Consider the following 22247-nt stretch of genomic DNA (forward strand, 5'->3'; position numbering starts at 1 on the left):
AGGTAGGGTGGACACCAGAGCCCACTCTGGAGGAAGTAGTGAAACCACAAAAGTGGGCCTCACCAGAAGAAAAGTCGATGTGGAAGGCGAGAGGAGGCAGTGAGGACCAAAATGGACTTTGGAGAAGTCCAGACGGACGTCCAATCCTGCCACCAGGGCTCACTACAGCAGCCCTGGAAGACGCCCATGGCATGGGGCATGTAGGGACCACACAAATGATAAAAAATCTCGAACACTGGTTGGCATCCTTATTTAAAACCAATGGCAGTGCATTGGATAAACTCATGTGAAATTTGCAGACAGTTCAATGCCAAACCTACCCTGAAGCCAGTGCCAGGGAAATTCCCAGTGGATCCTATTGCAGGGAAATAAATCATCATTGACTATACAGATATGACTGAGAGAGTGAATGGGTTCAGATATCTGTTGGTATGTGTGGATGCATTCACAGGATGGCCAGAAGCATGGCCTACAAAAAAGGAGGACAGCAAAGCAGTGGTAAAGTGTCTGATCAACCATTACATCCCCAGACACGGTTTCCCAGCCAAAATAAGATGAGACAATGGCACCCACTTCAAAAACGAGGAGCTCAGAGAAGTGGAGAAATTTGTGGGACTTAAACATTCCTTTGGGACAGTGTACCATCCACAGTCCCAGGGAAAGGTGGAAAGAATGAATCAGACCCTCAAAACCAAATTGGCTAAAATCTGTGCACAGACCAAAATGAATTGGGTCACAGCCTTACCATTTGCCTTAATGTCAGTAAGAAGCTCTGTAAATCAGAGGCATGGTCTGACCCCCCATGAACTGCAAACAGGTAGACCATTTCCAGGTCCCCAAACCAGGCTACCTTTTCTAAATGAATGTGAACAGTCTATGTCTCACCGTGATTATTACAGATCTCTCCACAGTTTGGTTGCAGCCTTCTCAAAACAGGTTCCAGAGAAACCAACCGAGGGACCCCAGCCAACCACAACCTCGGAAGCTGAGTGGGTCCTGCTGAAGGTGATCAAAAGGAAGTGGTCAGAACCCAGGTGGACCGGTCCATTCCAGGTCACAGAAAGAACCTCACATGCGGTGAGACTCAAGGGTAAAGGCGACACCTGGTACCACTGGAGTCAGTGTACAGCGACAGACGCTCCGCAGAGATCCCTCGCTGAGGTCCAGGAAAACCTGAGAGAGAACACGACAATAGAAGAGCCACCTTCTCACCCTACAGAAGGGGCAGAATAATCCCCAGGGGTGAGAACGCAAAGCTCTAGGTCAGCCTACACCTGAGAGCTGAAGATCAGATTTCTCACACCACTGAAGGGGCAGAATAATCCCCTGGTGTGAGAACGCAAGGCTCCAGGTCAGTCTACACCTGGGAGCTGAAGAGGAGAAAGCACAATCAGGAGAAGAGGCGGCAGTGATTGAGTTTCCCTCTCACTGAAAGTGGTAGAGTTTTCCCTCCCACTTGTAAAATACTGAATAAAAAAAAAAAAACTGAACTAAAACTTTTGTATCTCTATTAACTTCTTTTTTACAGGTATCAAAGATTATATTACTGACAAGTTTTCTGGTGGTAAGATTTATCACCTCCACTATTGAAGGGAAGGCTTCTCAGCATCCCACCATGATGCCACTGCTAGAGGTAGTCGGTGATGATGAGGAGCAGGAAGGCATGCTGAAGATTTAAAGTTGTTTAAAATATAATCTGCGGGCATTTTAGGGTGAAGTCTTATTGAGACTTCAAAAGGGGGTAATGTTGGAAACATTTAAAATACTTAATAGGGTCTGAATTGTTATGCTCAAGTTATGTTTAATAATGTGTAAAATAAAATGTATTGTGTGGCTTGGTGGCCTGGCTGGCAGGCCTTCTGTGTGTGTTTAACTTAGATATAATTTGCCTGGCTAACAGTCAGGCTTCTGTGTGTGTTTGACTTAGATATATCAGTCAGTCCAACTGACATACAGCTCAACTGACATTTGATAAGAATGTATGTTTTTCTACCCGGCAACAATGAAGATACTTCAGACAGGCCAACTGACACTTGATAGGATGTGTGTTTTGTTTTGCATGTACATGCCTGGCTTTTCAATAAAAACTGCTGAAGCTGGGGAGAAAGGCAGAAGCGTTCGTGGTGAGCAGCAACGGGGCTGCAGCGTTTCTCCTGGCCAGCCAGAATAACTTGACTGCGCAGTCTTTTTATTTTCTTTTATTATTTAGTTTTACTAAAACAGTATAGCAGGACTTAGCTTTACCAAAACAAACGAGCACGCAGGAGTTCTAGATAACAAACTCCAACACTAACAATGTTCACAGAGTGCTGTATCTAGGCATATTAAAGGGAAGTTGAGTGGAAGAAAAAAGGCTGGTAAAAGATGCACACAGTACGAGGATAACTGTGAGAAGCATTTAAAGAGATTCACAAGATGTGGACTGCGGCTGGACAGTGTGCTTTAAGAGTTACCACACAAACATATGCAGGACATGAGCTACAACTGTCACATCCCTTGGGTTAATCCACTCCTTAACCAGAGTCGCTGTCAGAAGTGTTTTACCTGGGCTAAGGAACAAATGATTCTAGCTGGAAGTCCCAGTGTCTAGACGAAGAGGCACAGAATCCAAGTTGCTTGATGAGGCAACATTATACGTTTCTGGGAAACTGAATTCAACTGAAGCCACAAGGATCAGTAATTAATGCTTAGTGATCTGTACACCAATGTAAACAAAAAAGCATTTGTAACAATATTCTCCCCACGGACAAAACCGTGTTTGGGGCCTTTGCTTTGAAAATATTCCCGGATGTTCCGCTACTGCCTCACCGGATGTTGGTGAACTCTGGCTCAAAGAAGGAAGCTGTAAAATCTGACGGGCAACAGCTGAGGTAATGTTAATGATCAATTATTGTTGCGCTTTTAAAGCGACAAATTTGGCTGATATTTACACACCTGTCCTGCGTTTCCACTCTGTATGGTCGCTGTTTAGCAGCTGTTAGCAGCGTCTGCATTTATCAGGCAGCTAGGCTAAGCTAGGTGACACTTGTAGTAACTGGTACCAGAAGCTGTTTGTTGAAACAATACAGTAGCTCATAAAATGATATCTTGTTCCTGTTTAAATGTCTTGTTTTTTTGTTGTTTTTTAATCGAGCTTGGCGATATGTTTCAAACTGTCACTTTTAGCGGCCACTGTACCTTGTTTACATGTCACAAAGACAGCAGCAGGTGTAGCATCACTGGTTTCAATGGGGGACTCTCTGGGATCCGGGTTTTCCTTCCTGTGTGCGACTCACAGCTTCTGTTTCATCACCTTTAAAGACTCTGGACTTGATCTGCTATAGGTTAAAATAAAATAAAATCAGGGACAGGCAACACCTCAACTAGACTGACAAATATGAATTAAAACAGTTTGGATCAAGTCCCGCTTGAAACCATAACATTCAGGGAAATCGACATACACCCTAGGGCTGCACAATATATGTTGCAAATTGTTATTGGAATATAACTCTATGCAATATGCAGACTTAAAGACCTGGCTCTAGTGTTCGCTAATTCCTTTAGTGCCATGCGTTCAGGCTCTCTATGCCTGCAATATAAACGGTGACGATTTGTTTAATGCAGCTTAAAATGTGTAAGAAGGTAAAGAAGTGGTAAGGTGGTACAGTCAGTAAGAAGCAGCAACTAAGTTGTTTTAATACCAGAACAGGCAACATTACCTATGAGCAACTGAAACCTTGTTGAGATGGAACATTATATTTTATTGGTTTTTCCAGTAGCTGGACAGATGACTTATTATCTGGGGTCTATGTTTGCTGTAAACCTAAATCAGAAAGACACACTTTTTAGTTGTTTGCTTATTTATCATTTTTTACATAATTTTACCATTTATATCACATATCGCCTCTTTTTCCTAATATAGCCTTAGAGTTTCTGGTTTTCATTTGGTCTGACTGCAGTTAGAGGAATATACCACATGTAGGTTTTTTTTGAGAGAGGTAGGATTAAATCTGAAATACATTTTCTTTCCTTTCCCTTTATTGGATTTTTATGAAACAAACAAACAAAAGAAACGGCGGCAACGTGCATTCTTTTGGTTCATGCGATTATAGGTTGAAAATGTCCTTGGCTTCGATCTATGTAATGAAAATGGAAAATAATTCAGATTTTAAAATATTTGACCTTCCATACACAAATCAGAGCCAATCAAGGGGAAATTAGCTGTCTGTTGCCTGTATGCTAGCAGATCTATACTAAAATGAAGAGAAATTATTTCAAACATGGTTTAAAGGGGTCCTAGTTCATTTTGTTATTCAATATTTGGTAACTTTGGGTGTTTTTGAACCCTTTTGGTTGGATTAAGCCTGGTAATCACAGCATTTAAGCAAGTCAAACCTGCTACATGGATTTAATATTCTCTAAAATGCACTATTTAATTTTTATTTTATTTTTTACTTTTTAATTATTGTGGAAATTAAAAAGTGGGTGTTGCTAAAGCTGCTAATATTGAATATTATTTTTGGTAGCAGGTATAACAAAAAAGAACACGATGGATGATTTTCTCATTTTTTACAAATAAAATGATGAAAATTGTTTTGTCAGTATGCAGTCAGCTCCCTTAAGTCATCACCTTGTTAGCACACTCAGGATTGAAGTTAGGGAAAGCCTCCAATTATTTTAGACAAGTGTGTCTTCCTGTCCCTCATAGGTATAGCTACATATAAAGATGAGCGTCCCAGACTACATGCAGTGTGCCGAGGACCACCAAACGGTGCTCGTGGTGGTCCAACCAGTGGGCATCGTGCCCGAGGACCAGTTCTTCAAGATCTACAAGCGCATCACCAGTGTGAGCCAGGTAACCATCAGGGACTCCCAACGCCTGCTCTACATCCGCTATCGCCACCACTACCTGGCCGAGAACAATGAGTGGGGCGACTTCCAGACGCACCGCAAAGTGGTGGGGCTCGTCTCCATCACCACATGCAGCTCAGCCAAGGATTGGCCCCAGACCGCCGAGCGTTTCCACGGCCAGAAGGAGGTGTACAGTTCCACCCTTTATGACTCGCGCTTGCTGGTGTTCGGGCTGCAGGGGGAGATTGCTGAGCAGCAGCGCACCGACGTGGCCTTCTACCCCAGCTTTGAGGAGTGCTCTGATGTGGAGAGGAGAGTGGAGGACTTTGTGGAGTCCATATTTATTGTTCTAGAGTCCAAGCGACTGGACCGGGCCACGGATAAGTCCGGTGACAAGATTCCACTGCTCTGTGTTCCTTTTGAAAAGAAGGATTTTGTGGGTTTGGACACAGACAGCAGGTGAGTGTTTCCACTACTGTCCATCTAATATGTAATGAATTTCCTGCTAGGTGTCTTGGATCTTGTCTGTGTTTTTTCAGCCTCGTCTGTTCTAAAATCTTCTCAAAAATCTGGCTTCTTTTGTTTTTTCTGCTTTTGTTTTTGTTTGATTTCCTTGCTTTACTTGTCTTTCTGTTTTTCTTTCATACTGTCCTGTGAGTTTATTGTTGGGTGTGAAAAGGTGAGATCTTAGACCACAATAAGTGAGTTTCCCTCCACTGATCCCACATGTGTTAACTCTGCCTAGGCATGGGCCGGTATGAGGCTCTCAGGGCACCGTGTTTAAAATATGAACCAAAAATTAATACCTCAATATAAGAAAAGTGAAACTTATTCCCCCGTAGTGCTGCTAAAATATCATGTTGATTTTCTAAGTTAATAAAACTTCTTGTGTATTGTTATTTTGATATAATGCACAAACTAAAGTGATGGTAGAATCTAGAATTAATAGAATTGAGAAGACGTTTTCAGGTGCTTTTTGTGTGGATGTGTAGCAGCCTCTTTCTAAGCGCAGAAATAGGTGGGGGAGGGTTAGTCACTCGACCATTTTCCTGGGCAAGGACTTTAAACCTTAGGAATGGTATGGTGAAATTTAGTTTTTGGTGGTTTTGAACCGGCAACTTTTAAAACTTTGCCAGACCTTGATGCCAGTACCTTCACCGGTCCATGCCTGGCTCTGCTCTGAAGGTGCTTTTCCCTGCTTCTTCCTGACTCCTGACCAAACGTATTGCTCCTGCTGTAGCCTTCTTTAGTGTAACCGAACCTCTCTCCTTGAAGTTCTTGATGATCCAGAATTGTGTTCTCTAATCTGCACCAGTCTCTGTGGACAGGAGGCCATCTTGATACAAAATGGCAGGGCTTACTTTAAAGGTAACCCTTGCTAATACATCTGCCCCTTGTTGATTAGTCCTTTAATTAGACCGACTCATTTCAGCTGGACTCTTTCCCAGCTTCACCTGTGCTGACGATAGACCACTACTGATTTGTTAGATGATGGGTTTTTTCCATAAAGTCAATTTTTCAAGCCTGCGCAGCTCTTTAAATTGAGTAATACGCATCTGATTCGTACTGTTATCTAAAAGAATACATGCAAATAAACTCCCTACAGCTGCAATATCTGTGTCACGGCCAAAGCTTTTTCCTGTAACTATAAATCGAAGAATTGTTCTAGCTTTGCTCCATGTGGTTCAAGTCCAGGAAAAACTCAAATTAGCTTTCTTAAACCACGTTATTTAGTTATTTTACATGCTACGTTTTCCACAGTAAGCCTGTTTTAAGTCCACACATATTTCTGTCGCTGTTTGCTGTGAGATATCTCTGATGCTCACTTCTGGGCTTTCACGTTAAGTGGCCTGACTCCCGTCGCGGAGAGCTGAGTGTACAGCTGCTCCTGCTCTGTCACAGACTAGGATTATACAGCTTTGGGAAAGGAGGGTGGATGGGAATGTGGGGGACCCTCAGGCAGTGGGCTTACTATATATATATATATATATATATATATATATATATATATATATATAAAAAATTATTGACCATCTGTAAAAGCAAGTAAAAGAAGAAGATAAAGCAATCATAGTAAATAAGTTTTTAAGTAGTGAAAATAAATTGTGTGCACCGATCGATTGGCCCAGATCTCCGTAATCTTGGTTGATCAGCGATTGGCTGATACTTCCATGTGAAACCGATCTTATCTACCTCTGCAAAGGTCTGAAAGTCAACCACTTTCCCCTTTTGCTCTGCCGTGAGAGAGGGCTGTCTGACAGACTCGCCCACAATTTCACATTCACATGTGCGCGGTTTACAATAGTGTTCCCACTGTTGACAACATAAGATTGGAACACTGAAGGTATGTTGTGAACTTATGACACCTGACAGTGTCAGTTATAAAGAAAATCAATATTGGCCAAAATCGGACTCAGCAGGTGAGGCTTTTTAAAGATCGGTAATCAGTTATTAGCCAGAAATCTGTAATCGGTGCACCCTTTTTAGCTGATTTGATGGACTCAGAAAATAGCTAATAGGTTGTGTCTCATATTTTTTTTTAATAAGCCGACTGGGCTTATTTTAAATTGGAAGCTTTTTATTTGGAGTTTCCTTTTTAATTGCCCTGCTTCTGTTTTATGCATCTATGATTGCATTTCCTGCTGGGCTCCTGGCCACCTGCTGAGACACTTTATTGTCTTCCATTGACCTTCCTAGTGTTTGTAAAGAGCTTACATGTCCTGCAGAGTTCCCTACATATTTCATGGAAGTAGTTACATTCCCCTTGTATCCTAGTGAAGCTGTTTCCTTTTTTCCTCCAGTGAAATGTCGCTCCTGTTCTGCATTTTCTCTTCCAGATCACATTTGTCCTCTGCTGCTGACTAGGAAGGCTAGTCTTGTTTCCTTTTAGCTGACTGATAAGACTCCTGTCCTGTCACCAACTGACTGATTTTACTGCTGCAAACTTCCAGTATTGTCTTGAACCAGGAGCCAAAGCAACTAATTTTGTTAAAGATTTCAGCGCCACTTTGTTCGTCTGGTAGTGGATCTAAAATGTTTTTCCCCTTCATTTCGGCCACTTCCCACCCAGGCATTTCAAGAAGCGTTGCCAGGGCCGGATGAGGAAGCATGTCGGGGACCTGTGCCTGCAGGCAGGCATGCTGCAGGATGCGCTGGTCCACTACCACATGGCTGTGGAGCTGCTCAGAGGAGTCAATGATTTCCTCTGGCTTGGTGGTAAGCATCGCAGTAACGATTTTCTGCGTTTTGAGTTAGTTTTTTTTAAAGGAAGAATGCATCTTAATGAACATTAGCATGTCATCATGTGAGTAAATATTTAGGGACTCATTTTCATCTTTAGTCCCATTGGCAATAATAGCATAAAATCAATATTAGGATGATGCAGCTTTAGAGGTTCATTAGTATTTTGAATAAAACTATTTTCTAAGGGACGTTCAGTAGTCATGTGTCTGGTAATAAAGAGCTTAACAATGGATGTGCAGGCCTTGTACAAATAGTTATTTACCCTAATGTAATGACATCTTTGAATTTCAACCAAAACGTGTTTTCAGACAACTAACTGCATACTACACATGCAGTGCCTTGCAAAAGTATTCCTACCCCTCAAACCTTTTTTACTTTACAAGCACAAACTCAGATCACAGAATACCAACTTCAGATGCTTTCAAACACACCGGATCCAGAAAGCTGAGGAGATGAACCATATGTTGTGATGTCTGTGGGTTTGTTTGCAGCTGCGTTGGAAGGGTTATGTTCAGCCTCTGTCATTTTCCACTACCCTGGGGGCACAGCGGGAAAGATGGCCGCACGCAAACCCAGCATCTCCCATCCGGCCGATGCAGGCAAGCGCCACAGACCAGGTAGGCATACAACTCTAACAGACTACAGGCAGAAACGCGGCCTCCCCCGAGTGAGTGAGAGAAAGAGAAAGTTTCTGCTGGCTGGAAGCTTTAACATTGCTCAGCATTGCTCAGCTAAACTTCTTTGTTTGTGTTCACTTTTAGCTTTCCTTAATGCTGGAATGTGTATAATTTCTCCTAATGTTTGCCTATATACAGTGCCTTGTGAAAATACTCGGCCCCCTTGAACTGGTCATCCTCTTGCCACATTTCAGGCTTCAAACATAAAAATATAAAATTCTAATTGTTTATGAAAAATCAACAAGTGGGACACAATCGTGAAGTGGAATTAAATTTATTGGATGTGTCAAACGTTTTTAACAAATAAAAAACTAAAAAGTGGGGTGTGCAATATTATTCGGCTACTTTACTTTCAGTGCAGCAAACTCACTCCAGAAGTTCAGTGAGGATCTCTGAATGATCCAATGTTGTCCCAAATGACTGATGATGATAAATAGAATCCACCTGTGTGTAATCAAGTCTCCGTATAAATGCACCTGCTCTGTGATAGTCTCAGGGTTCTGTTCAAAGCGCAGAGAGCATCATGAAGACCAAGGAACACACCAGGCAGGTCCGAGATACTGTTGTGGAGAAGTTTAAAACCGGATTTGGATACAAAAAGATTTCCCAAGCTTTAAACATCCCAAGGAGCACTGTGCAAGCAATCATATTGAAATGGAAGGAGTATCAGACCACTGCAAATCTACCAAGACCAGGCTGTCCCTCTAAACTTTCATCTCGAACAAGGAGAAGACTGATCAGAGATGCAGCCAAGAGGCCCATGATCACTCTGGATGAACTGCAGAGATCTACAGCTGAGGTGGGAGAGTCTGTCCATAGGACAACAATCAGTTGTACACTGCACAAATCTGGCCTTTATGGAAGAGTGGCAAGAAGAAAGCCATTTCTCAAAGATATCCATAAAAAGTCTCAATTAAAGTTTGCCACAAGCCACCTGGGCGACACATCAAACATGTGGATGAAGGTGCTCTGGTCAGATGAAACCAAAATCGAACTGTTTGGCCACAATGCAAAACGATATGTTTGGTGTAAAAGCAACACAGCTCATCATCACCCTGAACACACCATCCCCAGTGTCAAACATGGTGGTGGCAGCATCATGGTTTGGGCCTGCTTTTTGTCAGCAGGGACAGGGAAGATGTTCAAAATTGATGGGAAGATGGATGGGGCCAAAAACAGGACCATTCTGGAAGAAAACCTGTTGGAGTCTGCAAGAGACCTGAGACTGGGACGGAGATTTATCTTCCAACAAGACAATGATCCAAAACATAAAGCCAAATCTACAATGGAATTTTTCACAAATAAACGTATCCAGGTGTTGGAATGGCAAAGTTAAAGTCCAGACCTGAAACCAATCGAGAATCTGTGGAAAGAGCTGAAGACTGCTGTTCACGAACGCTCTCCATCCAACCTCACTGAGCTCCAGCTGTTTTGCAAGGAAGAATGGGCAAGAATTTCAGTCTCTCGATGTGCAAAACTGATAGAGACATACCCCAAGCGACTTGCAGCTGTAATTGCAGCAAAGGGTGGCGCTACAAAGTATTAACGCAAGGGGGCCGAATAATATTGTACGCCCCACTTTTCGGTTTTTTATTTGTTAAAAAAGTTTGACACGTCCAATAAATTTCATTCCACTTCATGATTGTGTCCCACTTGTTGATTTTTCATAAAAAATTAGAATTTTATATTTTTATGTTTGAAGCCTGAAATGTGGCAAGAGGTTGAAAAGTTCAAGGGGGCCGAGTACTTTCGCAAGGCACTGTAAGCTTAATGATGTTGGCCATCTTTCCCTTTTAATTAACAAGCTTTTAACACTGTTAAACTTTAATGCTGATGAAGAACATATATTAGTCAAAAGTGTCAGTAAAAATAACCTCATGAGAACATGTGAAACTGATTAAATTTTTTTATGTCTCAGTAATATCAGAACCATACAGTGCTTGTCAATAAGTTATCAGGATAGAAATGTTTCTACATAGGGTTCATGTATAATCTGGAATTTGATCTCAGTGCTCAAGTCTGGATTAGTACTGAAAAAGATAGAAAAATATGTGTTTCCATCCTTCCATCCATCCATCCCTCCGTCCATCCATCCATCCGTCTCTCTGTCCATCCATCCATCCCTCTGTCCATCCATCCATCCATCCATCCATCCCTTTGTCCATCCATCCATCCATCCCTCTGTCCATCCGTCCATCCATCCCTCTGTCCATCCATCCATCCCTCTGTCCATCCATCCATCCCTCTGTCCATCCATCCATCCATCCATCCATCCATCCATCCATCCCTCTGTCCATCCATCAATCCATCCGTCCATCCATCCGTCCGTCCGTCCGTCCATCCATCCATCCATCCATCCATCCATCCATCCATCCATCCATTCATCCATCCGTCCATCCATCCATCTGTCCATCCATCCATCCCTCTGTCCATCCATCCATCCCTCTGTCCATCCATCAATCCATCCATCCCTCTGTCCATCCATCAATCCATCCGTCCATCCATCCGTCCGTCCGTCCATCCATCCATCCATCCATTCATCCATCCGTCCATCCATCCATCTGTCCATCCATCCATCCCTCCGTCCATCCATCCATCCCTCTGTCCATCCATCCATCCCTCTGTCCATCCGTCCATCCATCCCTCTGTCCATCCATCCATCCATCCATCCATCCATCCATCCATCCCTCTGTCCATCCATCCATCCCTCTGTCCGTCCATCCATCCATCCATCCATCCCTCTGTCCATCCATCCATCCCTCTGTCCATCCATCAATCCATCCGTCCCTCTGTCCATCCATCAATCCATCCGTCCATCCATCCATCCATCCCTCTGTCCATCCATCCATCCATCCATCCATCCATCCCTCTGTCCATCCATCCATCCCTCTGTCCATCCGTCCGTCCATCTATCCATCCATCCATCCATCCATCTGTCCATCCATCCATCCATCCATCCATCCTTCCATCCATCCATCCATCCACCCCTCTGTCCATCCATCCATCCATCCATCCTCGCCCGTCCGTCCGTCTGTCCGTCCGTCCATCCCTCCCTCATTTTTGCAGCTTCCAATATTATAATTGCAGAAAGATCTGCAGTTATTTTATGTTATCCATTTGTGGATACTGTATAGAATGTGTCAGAACCCATTAATATTCTTACTTCCTAAATACCAGAAAAGTTGGGATGTTTTTTTTAAACAAAACAAGACTTTCAACTCACATAAGCAATATTTTATTCACAACAGAGCATAATTATAATAAAAATAAATGTTTAAACTGAGAAATTGTACACCTTCATCCACTGAATGATGTTTGCTAAACGTTAGGAAGTAGTTATGTTAATAGAGCTTGGTGCTGCATATAGATTTGCAGCTACTGAAGAGTTTGTGGTCGTCTTATTTTTCATTCAACGATGCACCAAATGTTCTCTATAGGTGAAAGATCTGGACTGCAGGCAGGCCAAACAAGCACCCAGACTCTTCTCCAATGAATCCATGCTGTTGTAATAGCTGCATTGCCCTGCTGAAACACACAAGGCTTTCCCTGAATTAGACGTCGTCTGGAGGGGAGCATATGCTGCTCTAAAACCTTCATAAACCTTTCAGCATTTATAATTCCTTCCTAAACATGCGAGCTGTCCATGCCATATGCATTGGCTCATGTGATCCGAGAGTCCTTGAGTTTTCGTTTTGTTCAAATTGAAAGAATGTCCCAATTTTTCTGGAATTCAGGTTGTAGTTTTTTAAGCTCTATGTACCAACTTAATACGCTGACATACAGTAGCTGACCAGCAAAGAATCGGGAAAATACTTTCAGATATTGAACATTCAGCCTGACAATTAAATGAAGTCACAATCCACATTTAGCAGGTTTTAGGCATGACGTGTAGCTGCTGTATGTTGCACAGAATCAGTCAGACACAGACACTGGCTGCAAACATCGCAGCTCCTTTGGTGAGTTTAACTTTAATTATGTTATCAACACATTATGAACACCCTGCAGTTTGTAGCATGCAGCAGCAGACATAAAGCAGAACGTGGCCGCTAACCCTGCTAACCCTGCGCCTTGTGTCATCTTGTGAATCTGCATTCTCTCTCTCTGTCTGTAGGGGCTCAGGAGGTTCTCATTGATCCAGGTATGGACTGACTGTTTAACCCCCGTAGCTCCTCTAGACACTAGTCCTTCAGTTTGCACATGCTCACATGTTTTTGTTTTCAACAGCAGCACTTTGTTTTTTTTATTCTGTTGTTTTTGCTTTCAAATTCACTGGTGTTCATCCCTGTGGTTAATATTTTTTTGCACTCTATCGCTTATTACAACTTCTTTTTATTCTGTATGAAATTACAACAGTAAATCACATTTATGGTTAGATTTTAAGCAGCGACTATCTTGATTATTCTAACATTTTACATCCTACTTTCACTCTTGAATTTAAACCTGTCAGAGAATGAGGTCGTTTAACTCTATTAAACACAAAGAGTTGATAGTTCAACTTCTGTGGCGCATATTCCTAAGTTTCTTATTTTGCTTACAGTTGCTTAAGACAACGAAATATTGATTTCTTTTTTTTACACCAATTGAATAGATTTTGTTGCACTTATTGCAGCTTGTGAAGCTTGGCCCTTTGTCATGTTGCTTGTGCTGTTTAGTTCAGAAACATCGAAACATCCCACCTTTGCTGTGGACACACCTGGGTTCCTTCTGTCTGAACTCTAAATATTCATTTTTCAATCTTAATTGACTTTATTCACTTTGATTTAGCTTTTGACACATTTTAGGTGGAAGTTTCTGGCATCTTTAGCCTTCCTTACTTTTTATTTAGAGTTAAATGGTTTCTAAGCTGATGTTTCAGATACCTGGTCATCTTACCTTTTATTTACTGTGGGGGGGGGGGTCATAATGTTTTACTGGGCCAGCCTTTGTTATTTCTGAACAGCTTCGTCCAAACCTTGTGGATATGTATGCTGTTCTGGCAACTGAGGAAAAGTGGGTGGTGCTCTTAGCTCTCTTCTTCATTGGTTTTGCAGTTTTCTCCTTGGTGTTCATAAGGGAACAGATTCAATGAGACTTTTTCCTTAGAATAATGTTATTGTGTCTTGTTTTGGTTGTAGGTGCCCTGACAACCAACGGCATCAGTGCAGACACCAGCACAGAGATTGGACGAGCAAAGAACTGCCTCAGTCCTGAGGACATTATTGAGAAATACAAAGAGGCCATCTCCTACTACGGAAAGGTACTGACTTTATGATAGAAGCACACCAACTGAATGAAATAGACACACTGTGCTTTGTGTGCTTTTTACATGTTGTGATGGTACACAACAAACTCCATGGTATTTTGTTGGGATAAAAGTTATTGATCAGCAGAAACTTGTGCATAATTGGGTAGTGGAGGGAAAGGGTAGCTAGTTTTATCTTTTCCCTAAACATTCCATTCCCACAGTGAAACATGGTGGTGGCAGGATCATGCTCCAGGGAGGCTTTTCTTCAACAGGGACAGGGACACGCAGGTCAGAGTTGATGGAGGATTGATGGAGCTAAATTCTGGAAGAAAAACCTTTAGAGGCTGCAGAAGATTTCATACTGGGACGGAGCTTCAGGTTCAAACATTCAGCCAAAGCTACAATGGAATGATTCAGATCAAAGCATATTAATGTGTTTGAATGGCCCAGTCAAAGTCCAGACTGTTATAGGAATCCGAAACAAAACTTCAAGATAGATGCTCACAGTCCCCCACGGTTCAGTCTGGCTGAGCTTCAGGAGTGTTACAAAGAAGAAAAACATTGGAAACCATGTGTTGTTTTTTTCTTACTGTGCAAAATGATTCACTATTTAGGATTGCTCTGTCACCTAAAATCCCATTAAAATGCAAAAAGGTTTGCGATCATAATGTAAAATGGAAAAATGTTTTTACACATAACTTTTCATTTATCATTTTATTTACTTCGAGCTTTTAGTACCTGGCTACAGTAAGTGTCTGAAAATGTTTCCAAATCTTTATTAAGAGAATGCTCTCTTATCATTCCTATTATTACCATTAAAATGAGCCTCTGTTCTAAAAGATGAAAGCTTAGCTTCACCTGGTTTAAATTCTGAAAAACAAATCTCTTATTAAGAACATTTTGCCATCAGATTATCAATCTGTTAATCGAAAAAAATAGTCAACAGATGAATCGTTAGCTGAAGCTCTTGTTCCTTGATACCTTTTTATAACATCAACTCTGAAACTCAGTTTCATGTCAGCATGGCTATGTTAATCCTTCCCAGCAGGGGGCAGTATTGGATGACGTATGATTGCAGCAGTAGCAGAGGGGGACAACATTGTATTTGAGTAGCACAGGCTGAATGGGACATATAGAGTCAGTTTTCTACAAACCATTACAGCATGTAAACAGAAGCCTTTTATGCTGATAATCCTTTAAAAGAGTGTTTTGTTCAAAGCACCATACATATCGGCTTCTTTACGTCTTCTAATCATTTTATGGAAATGTCAATTGCCTACGTTTCAGGAGCAACTGTCGGTTTTATCATCAGTTTCATTTCCTTTTTGCAGGGAACGCCTCTACCTTCAGCCCTTGTACCTGTGTATACTTCTTTCAGGATTAAATTACTCTTCAACACGTAGCCAGTTAATATTCATTGAATTTGATTAGGAAAGACAGTGGGAGAAAGTTGTGGGACTGAGATAAAAAAAAAGGTCTCTTTAAAGTATGAGCGGAGTCCTCAGCAACTGGTGCTGGGGTTGTTTTCCTCCCTGAAAGGTGAATGACCCCCCCCCCCCCAGTTTCAGAAACCAGTTCAAAACTACCATCAGTTATTGTTGATTGGATTAACCTAAAATAGAGTCCAGCTGTCCTAGTGGGGGTTGCCTTACATTTAATTCCTTAGCTAAAGCAATAGCTTTCAGACAGGATCAAAATGATCTCATTATACAGATGTATCGGTCAGGAGAAGGGTGCGGAAAAATTCCTCAGCCTATAATGCCGTGATATTTAATTTAAACGTTTCATTTCACATCTCTAATATCTCCATGGAAGTCACATCTGGCCCTGCGTTTAGGTGTCTGGACCTTTCTGGAGGGGATCATCGGCAGAGCTACTGGTGCCAGGAACTTCATGTTTCTTTTTCTTAGCTGTGCGTCTCTCTTTGATAAAACACCTAAGGAGATACTGCTGCCATTAACTCTTTAATGGATCAGGGCTTCAGTGTGTTTTGCGTGTCTGCTCTGTCATGTCAAACCCCCAGTCCCTCTTGGCAGCCAGGTTTCACTGGAGGTTTTACCTGTTGAAAAGGAGTTCTCCTATCCACTGCTACCACATGTATGCTCAATACGGGGGATTGCTGCAAAGTACAGGTTGGGTTCTCCATCTGCTGTGACAAGAATATGCTGTATTCTCCACACATCAGGGCTAAGGAGTAGGGGTGGAGAGCCTTTTGTTCTGAAGAAAACATCCACAGGCTAAAATCTCCCAGAAACTTTAGGAAAATGTGCTCTGCTGAAATAAAACTCAAACCTTTCCGGCACAGTTATAAAAGGATTTTTTTTGGCACAACATGGTGAAACATGGTGATGGCAGCATCATTCTATGGGGTTTCTTTTCTTCAGATAGATCTGGGGTTTCTGTCAGGGTGGGTGAAATTATGAACAGTTCCAAATACCAATGGTACCCATTCCTTCAGGGGGCTGCTAGGAAGACAAAGATGAAGAAAGACTTTATTTACCAAGCATTCACCTGGAGAAAATCATCTTTGATGTGGCCCAGCCACAGCGCAGGGCTTAATCTGACAGAACATTTGTGTGATTTGGAGATGGGATGAGCAAATACTGCTAAGTCACAAGGATGTCCACACTTAAACTATCAGATTGTTTCTGCTTTTTTCCTATTCCCCCTTGACAGAGTTATTTTCATCTAAAATTCACAGCATCTGCTATTTTAACAGGGGTGTGAACTCTATTTAAATCCACAGTGTATTAAGGATGAAACTATGAGAAGCGTTGTTAAACTCTGGCCTTTTATTTTTATCATCCTGAGCATCTCCTCCTTAACTCTCCCACAGTACAAGAACGCAGGTGTGATCGAGCTGGAGGCCTGCGTTAAGGCTGTCAGGGTGCTGGCCATCCAGAAGAGAGCCAGGGAGGCTTCAGAGTTCCTGCAGAATGCAGTTTACATCAACCTGGGTCAGGTATGCTCAGAGACTGGGAAACAACAACGTTTCCAGCAAGAATACGTGGTAAACCTCTCAGACTCTGGTGTGTTGTTCACATCACTCCTGCTTGTTATTATGTAACTTATCCGAAACATTAAGAGCTTAAACATTGATCCGATGGTTATCTAGATGGAGGGATAGCCTGATTTTAACAATTTGGTTGAAAGAAGTAAGGATAGTTTAATTCAGGCTTGACTGAGTCGTGCTTTTCCAGCTTGTCTTTAATCCAAGGTAGCTCTAAAGCCAGGAAAACTAGGAAAATACTATTTTGTTTGTGCATTTTTATAAATACAAAAGCTAAACATTACAGCACAGCATACTTTATTACCATCAGGAGATGCTAGAACAGCAATTCCTAAACATGGAAAACAGAATGTAGTGTTCAGACTGCAGCTTATTAAAACACCTTGTTTATTTGTTAACTGTGAAGCAGTTGGTTTTTTACTTTTTTGTCTTGCTGATTGATAAAAGCAACAGATTTTTTTATTTTACTTGGAAAGTGGTTGAACAGCTTCAGAAAGGTGGACAAATGCCTCTTCATGTGTATTATACAAGTTGTTTTCCTCTTTTCTCTTTTGTCCTTTTTAATAAAAGATAAGTGGGTAAATGTACCAAACAAAGGCTTGAAAAATACCAAAGACCCATCAGTGCAGTTGAGGCAGCACTCAATCAGCATCAGACAAATGGGCAGAGTCCATCTCTGCAAGGTCCAGGTTAACTTCTTCTCTGTGCATCGGCTCCATCTGACAGACATTCACTCCTAAAGTGACAGCTCGACTTAATGATTCACATCCAGCTGCAGCAGCGTCAGGAAGCAGGCTTGCAGGGTAGGGTTTTTGAAGGAAATGAGTATTAAACTCCCAAAACAAGTGAAAGATGCTACAGCAGGCCAAGGATCATCGATTGTTTCAGCTATTGCATTTATTTTTGTCTTCACAGGTTGGCGCTCAGCCTCCACCATGATGCAATGAAAAGCATAAGTGTGTGATTTGTAACTGCAGATGAGTTTTACATGTTGCTAAATGCTAATTAGCTCTCCATAATTGCAGCTATCGGAGGAGGAGAAGATCCAGCGCTACAGCATCCTTTCCGAGCTCTACGAGCTTATTGGCTTCCGCCGCAAGTCGGCTTTTTTCAAGCGCGTCGCGGCCATGCAGTGCGTGGCCCCGACCATCCCTGAGCCGGGCTGGAGGGCCTGCTACAAGCTGCTGCTGGAGACTTTACCCGGATACAGCCTGTCACTCGACCCCAAGGACTTCAGCAAAAGTAGGCCGAGACACAAGGAGGTTGGATCGTTAAATCAACGGGTAGAGGTCTTAAATGTTGACTGCAAGGTTTTGTTTTGTGCAGCAAGAGTTCTGCTGCGGTGTGCAGTTTATTCTGGCTACCACTTAACTCAGAAAGAAGCACAAATGAGACCTGACATCAGCTTTTGGAGTCTCTGTGTTAAGGTCTTTGTGATAAGTTTCAGGGCTCTACAGACTCTTGACCTCTGCTCATTGCTGTCAAACCACTGAAAGCAATGGCAATAAAAGACGAAGCTCACATTGAATAAATGCACTCAGAAACTTTTGTATTTGATCAAGGGAGAGCTATTTGAGTGAATTTGTGAGAGGATTTCTCTCTCGTATGTTTTTAATCTTTGGCCTTGTTCCCTTTATGAACAGGGGATGGAATCTGAGGAAACATGTTGGAATTCATACTGAAAGATGAACAAATATATGATATTGGACTTCATAAAACACACTACTCCCTTCATAAATATCCTCAGAAATCATGCTAAAAGAAAATAATTGCGAAGGCTGATTTCATTGCATAAGGATTGAGCTTTTTTACTTTGTTGCCATGTTCCAACCAAACTTCAGTGTATTTTATTGGAGTTTTGTAGAAGATGAAGAAGTATGTGGATCAGTGGATCTTTTCAGGAAGGCTGCTATGTTCTGAAAGGCAGTGGTGCAAATAGTCCATTAAAGATATCTTGCCATCAGCTCAAATAAACCTTCTGTTCAGTTTTTCTTAATTTCATCAGCAGACTTATAAGTTTTTTTTTACATTTTGTTTATTATAGAGGTGTGACATGTTGGTTTTCATCCCCCTGTGCAGCAGATCAGAGGCAGCCTGAGGATTCAGCAGCTATTGACGGAGGTTTGCATGACAGTGCAGCCGCTAGGCTGTGGCAGCACAGTCATTATCTTGGCAGTGTGTTAATTGGATTGCCAGACATCTCCAGGGCTGAAAGTACAGCAAATGCAGCTTTTTTTTTTTTTAGAGCGAGAGCGACAGCCTCGGTAAATCCAGTGTCCTTTGGATTACAGTCCTGGATCAGCACCGGTCCTGGCAGACAGGTAGAAGTCAGCTATTTTTAGCCTACCAAGTGGGTGCAGTTTCTCACTATAGAGGGAAAAATGCTTATGAAGGAACTACATGTGCAGTTTGTTCAGATAGATAAAGAAGTCAGAAAGAAAAACAACCACGGAATAAAAGTGCTGATAATGGCAAGGCAGCGGAGGTATTTGATGTTATTTGAGGAAAGATTTATGGCTTTATCTAAAGTCCTCCCTCCTTTCTGTGTACCCCCCTGCCTTCCCAGCACATATTTCCCACTGAGTGAGTCAGCAGTCAGTAACACAGAGAAAAGCAGGGCAACTTTTAGGAGGCCGAGGGCTCTGTTGATGTCAGGCTGGAAAGTTCAGAGGCTTCAGAACCAGCAAAATGTATGACACACATGTTTAGTCTGTTTAGAAGGGATATGATATGGCAAAAAAACAAACATTTGAATCGAGAAATGCAATGCTTAAAAATGCACCTCGCCAAAGGATTCATACACCTTGAACTTTCTCACATTTTGCCACGTTACAACCACAAACTGTCAGTGTACTTTGACTCAGACACCAGCAAGGTGGAGGAGGGGTTCTAGAAAGGGCTGGTATTATTAAAGATTAGCTTGTTGGACCCTTTTGGAGTTAAAGATGGACTTTTTAAAACTCCAAAGCCTACTGGTAGTTCATAGAAGACACTTTCTTCAAGCAGCAGTACAGGAAAATGTCTGCCTCTTTAAAGAAGACTGCGATTTTATTCAGGACAAAGATCCAACACATCATCAGCCAGTAAAGGCCTTAAAGGTGAATGATGACATGGCTCCCTTCCTGATCTGACCTAAACTGGTCAGATCAGTTTATGTCTGATTTGGGTTGGATTTACCGAGATCTCTGTAGTTGTTCAATAATAAAACAAATCTTTCCAAATAACTGGGCAGCCGGTTTTGAACATAATTGTGAAGAGGAAAAGAAGAAGGCATGCTTTAAAACAAAAATCTTAACGTAGCATGCATCTGACTTTAGCCCCTCTTTATTCTGATGTTCCTAAATAAAATCCATGGTCAACAGTCACCTTCAGACATCACTTAATCTGTAATCAGAGTTACACTTATGTGATTTAATCTCAGTATAAATCCGTTTGTTCTGTAAAGGCCTCAGAGGCTTATCAGAGAACATTGGTGAACAAACAGCATCATGAAGACCAAGGAACACAGCAGACAAGTCAGGGAGAAGGTTTAAAGAAGGGTTATGTGATAAAACAACATGAGAAGAGTTCTGGTCAAGCCATCATCGACAAATGGATTAATCAACTGCAAACCTACCAAGACATGACCGTCCTCATAATATGACAGGCTGGGCATGGAGAGCATTAACCTGAAAAGCAGCCAAGATGCCCATGGTAACTCTGGAGGAGCCGCAGAGATTCACCACTCAGGTGAATAAATCTGTTGACAGGAAGGTATTAGTCTCCTTAAATCTTGCCTTTCTTGATGAGTGGTAAAGAGAAAATCATTGTTGGAAGAAAGCCAAAGGAAGTCCTGTTTGCAGTTTGCTATAAGACAAGAAAACATGCGGGGGAAAAAGGCGCTCTGATGAGATGATGAACTGTTTGGTCTACTTGCAAAAGCTTATGTGGAGTAGAAAACTAACTGTGCCCATCACCCTGAGCACGCCATCCTCACTGTGAAATATGGTGGTGGCAGCATCATGGTGTGGGGATACGTTTACTGAAGCAGGGAAAGGGGAAGGTGGATGAAGCTAAATACAGCGCAATCCTGCAAGAAAACCAGTTAGAGGCTACAGAAGACTTGAGATAGAGGTAAAAGGTCAACTTCCAGCAGAACAAAGGCCATGAACACACAGGTCAAAGTCTAGGGCCAAATCTAATCAAAAATCTGTTTCAACACTAAATAACTGTTCACAGATGCTCCATATTTAGTTTGATCTGATATGAGGTTGAGCATTATTGCAAAGAGGAATGAGAAAAATCTTTATGTAAAGCGAAAACTACACTGAACTTTAACATATACTACCAGTCAACAGTTTGGACACACTTTCTCATTCAATTTTTTGATCAAGGTTGAAGGCTTTTGTCCTGCAGATTGTGCTACAACACCATGAATGTGATGATATGATATTTCCATAATGTTACATGAAAGACGTCAGGAATGAGCTTTGCCAGCCCTGTGAGCGTGTTTCTCTCTCTGTCGTCCCTGTCTCAGGCACCCACAGAGGCTGGGCGGCTGTACAGATGCGCCTGCTGCACGAGCTGGTGTACGCCTCCCGCCGCATGGGCAACCCAGGCCTGTCTGTGCGCCACCTGTCCTTCCTCTTGCAGACCATGCTGGATTTCCTGTCTGATCAAGGTCAGTAAACGGCAGAGAACAGTGTTCCATTTCAGCATTTCCAGTCCTCTGAGGTCCTTCTAGCTTTACACCCAGCCATCAAAGGAAACAGTCCCACCTGTTTGTGGAGATTGGTGTCTGGTACCTTGTCTAATTCTGCACAGTAGTGGCCAAAGCTTGTTTACTTGGCTTGCAGTGCAGCATTGTACTCTAAGCTGAAATTCTGTCCAGCCAGTTGATATGTTTTTTTTTTTTTTTTAAGCAAGGTCCACTAGCCACACAATAGAGGGAAGTTTAATCCTTGTTTGGCAACTAAGCAGGAGATTTAAGGGAAGGAGAAGTAGGAGACGGAATGGAAGATAAAAGCTTACCTAGTAAACACAGGCAAACTGCTCAGGCTGTACTAACTGTTGTTAAGACAAGCATTTTATAAATGATGCAAGATGGAAATTATTGTCCACTCTGTTTTAGCACACATCAAGGGAGAAATATCCTGCAGCTACTGTTTTGCTGCTGGCAAAAGGATTTTCTTTCCAAACAAACTCACTGTTGAGAAGTGCTATTTGTTATAATGAACCACCATTTCATGTATAACGTTTTAGGCTCAGAGTACTATTCTCTGCC

At 42.1% G+C, this 22247-nt stretch overlaps 1 protein-coding gene across 3 annotated transcripts in view; it reads left to right on the top strand.

Moving 5' to 3' along the window:
* Positions 1 to 2662: 2662 nt before the first annotated feature.
* trappc9 (trafficking protein particle complex subunit 9) overlaps positions 2663 to 22247 on the top strand; it is a 319159-nt gene continuing 299574 nt past the window's right edge. Inside the window, exons 1-9 of one of the 3 annotated variants that reach the window (XM_047383974.1) lie at positions 2663 to 2870; positions 4688 to 5289; positions 7901 to 8046; positions 8565 to 8690; positions 12862 to 12888; positions 13865 to 13986; positions 16811 to 16936; positions 18010 to 18226; positions 21501 to 21644. In XM_047383974.1, coding sequence (XP_047239930.1) covers positions 4706 to 5289; positions 7901 to 8046; positions 8565 to 8690; positions 12862 to 12888; positions 13865 to 13986; positions 16811 to 16936; positions 18010 to 18226; positions 21501 to 21644 — 1492 coding nt within the window. In that variant the 5' untranslated portion in view covers positions 2663 to 2870; positions 4688 to 4705. The remainder of the gene's footprint in view (positions 2871 to 4687; positions 5290 to 7900; positions 8047 to 8564; positions 8691 to 12861; positions 12889 to 13864; positions 13987 to 16810; positions 16937 to 18009; positions 18227 to 21500; positions 21645 to 22247) is intronic. The other 2 variants (XM_047383972.1, XM_047383973.1) reach the window with 2 other exon arrangements.

This window comes from Girardinichthys multiradiatus, chromosome 13 (assembly GCF_021462225.1).
Source record: "Girardinichthys multiradiatus isolate DD_20200921_A chromosome 13, DD_fGirMul_XY1, whole genome shotgun sequence".
NCBI classification, from domain to species: domain Eukaryota; kingdom Metazoa; phylum Chordata; class Actinopteri; order Cyprinodontiformes; family Goodeidae; genus Girardinichthys; species Girardinichthys multiradiatus.